Source organism: Aegilops tauschii, chromosome 5 (assembly GCF_002575655.3).
Source record: "Aegilops tauschii subsp. strangulata cultivar AL8/78 chromosome 5, Aet v6.0, whole genome shotgun sequence".
NCBI lineage: Eukaryota > Viridiplantae > Streptophyta > Magnoliopsida > Poales > Poaceae > Aegilops > Aegilops tauschii.
Genome location: NC_053039.3, coordinates 392,718,349 through 392,720,930, shown reverse-complemented (window position 1 = coordinate 392,720,930; position 2,582 = coordinate 392,718,349). Strand labels below are relative to the sequence as shown.

The 2,582-nt window shown below is 59.5% G+C and overlaps 1 protein-coding gene across 1 annotated transcript; it reads right to left on the bottom strand.

The window, feature by feature from the left end:
• Window positions 1-212: 212 nt before the first annotated feature.
• LOC109752657 (uncharacterized) lies at window positions 213-1,121 on the bottom strand. The gene has a single exon (XM_020311555.4). The coding sequence runs from the start codon at window positions 1,041-1,043 to the stop codon at window positions 378-380; it is 666 nt and encodes a 221-aa protein (XP_020167144.1). The 5' UTR covers window positions 1,044-1,121; the 3' UTR covers window positions 213-377.
• Window positions 1,122-2,582: the final 1,461 nt, after the last annotated feature.

Below are 2,582 nucleotides of genomic sequence, written 5' to 3'. Positions count from 1 at the left end.
GCGGCTAGGGTTCGAGCGTCCGGGCCGCCCGCGGCGCGGGGGGGGGGGGGGGGGGGGGGGGGGGGGGGGTAACACGGGGCCGAGGAGGAAGGTTACGATGTTCTGAAATGTGTGACTATTCAGAAATCGAGCGCGTGTGTAAGCCTAACCCTTTTAGCTTCTTTTTCTGGATAGCGTAGCCCGTTTAACTGTGCAGCAAGGAGTGCATTACCTAGTTCCAAATTGTACTTTCTGGCAGTACCACCATCCGTAAATATGAGATTCATGTCGAAAACATCAAAGAATTGTTGTATGCGGTATATACATGGGTCGATCGACGGACAGAACCAACTAACTAATAACGGAATTAAATTAACCACTCCCGAGAATAGTTGAAGTCAGAAGTCATCGGCCTCCAAGATCGCGCTCAACCTTTCCGCGCCTACACGACGACGACGATGGCGGCTGCTGCGCCTTCCACCGTAACCATCTCCTCTCCTCGCCTTCCCAGCCGCCACATCACCGGCGGCCAGCACCCTCTTGCGCACGCCACCGTATTTGCCGTGCGCAAGGTGTTGGTCCCATCCACCGTCCCGCTCCGCGACATCGTCGTCGTCAGCGAGTGGTGCCACTCGAGCCGCCACCTTCCGCCGCTTGCCGTTGGCGCCAGCCAGCGCGGCTCCGTTCTTGCCGCGCGTGGGGGACGAGATGCCGCTCGCGACTGCCAGCGCCGAGCTAGCCCTGACGGCGAGGGCGGTCATCTCCTGCCCCGAGAGCGGCCGACGGAGCATAGACAGGGGCAGCACGAAGTAGAGCCACCCGGGCTGGAGCAGCTCGTCGGCGGCCAGCGCGCGGGCAGGCGCGTCGAGGCGGAGCTCGTCCGAGCTGCACAGGAAGCTCGACGCGCGGGCGGCGCCGACCAGTGCCTCGCGCGCCGTGACCAGCGCCGCGTACTGCGCCATGGAGCCGTCCAGGCGAATCACCTTCGCCGTCTTGCTGCCCACTGCCCGCCAGGACCCCGCCGCCGCTGCCGGCGCCGGCGAGCGCGAGGCGCACGAGCCCATTTCTCCCCTCGTGACGACGTGTTGGTACGTGTGTTGATAGTCCGTATGGCTCTGGGAGCAAGTGCGAAATGGGCTGGTTGGTCCGTTGATACGGTTGCGTGATGAACCTTTTTATAGTGGGTTCATGCGTTTATGCGATGGATGACGCAGGCCAGTTCGTCATGCTGTCAGCGTCAACGGATGGAGACAAGGAGAGCGAACTTGCGTTGCACTCCACTGCAGCGCAGCTGATCGATCACTTGAAGGACAAGTTGGTGCATGCTGGCTGCTTAGTTTCGTGGTGACAAAGTCGCCGTAGAGGCCACTTGTATAGCGGTCAAAGTGATCCGTGAGTAGATAGATCTGATCTCCTGGTCGAAGGTTCCTGCAGGAAGGTGACAGGAAGTGCTAATTGTCCGACTGTCAAGTGGTACGTGGGGTGGTGTGAATGGCCAATTCAGTGGTGACAGAGACTTTCGGAACAAAATACGCAGCGAGACTGCGAGAGCGACTTGTCAGTGCCATGTCCATGTCGTCCGGGGTCGCGGCTAGACTCGTCGTCGTCACGGCTGGCGGTAACTGATTACGACGTTTGAGACTAAGTATAGTTAGTTAACTCGTCACGCACGGGAGTCACAAACAGTCTTTGCAGCTGAGACGTTTTAGCTAAATGAAGAGGACAGAACGGACATATACTAGACTTATTTCACTACAATAAAGTAATCTCTCAGTAACAAAATGTAAGACGTGCTGGATTTGTACACAATTGTACCGAGCCGATTGCAATAGGCGCCCTGGTGGTCAGTCTTAAGTTGGCCTCGGGAGCGGAGCCTGAGAGGCGATCCCCACCTACCCCCCTCTCCGCCACCATTACTGCGCCTCCCCGAGCATAGCCACCTCCCCTTCCGTCGCTGGGCTAGATGACAGCGCCTCGCCGCCGGAGTGCTCAGATCCGTCGTGTTCGTCCGGCGACTCGGGTGGCGGAACCGTTGCTGCTCCCCCCCCCCCCCCCCCAGTCGATGCGAACTCACCGGAGGCGTACCGAGAGATGGAGCGGGTGGTGCGGGAGCGATTCCCGGACCGCTCAGAGTGGTCGGAGATCTTCGAGAACATCCTTCGGCATGCCAGGTTAGACGAATACACGAGATTCACCGGCGACGATGGCGCGTCGAATGTGGAGTTCCTCTTCTGGGCCATCCAGGAGGCGGACTCGCCAGATCCAGCGCAGGCCGCGCGGTGGAGGAATTTCTGATCGAATCCACCACGGTTCAACATCGTGAGGCCTCGCGTGGATGCCTTGTCCAGGATTCCTCCGGGTGTGCTTCCGCTCGGGGTTCTCCCTCCTCGCCAGCTCTAGTCACCGCCGATGGCGGCGGTCGCGGCTTGCTAGATGGAGGTCCGGCTCCTGGAGGCCATCGCCGGATCTGCAAGGGGGGCAAGCGCGACATCGAGCCCCCACCATGGCCTGGAGACCACGGTAAGATTCCGGGATTCATCTCTAACACTTCATTGAAATGCTTGAGCGATTTTCGTGCTCGTCGTAGATTTGGTGTTGTTAAT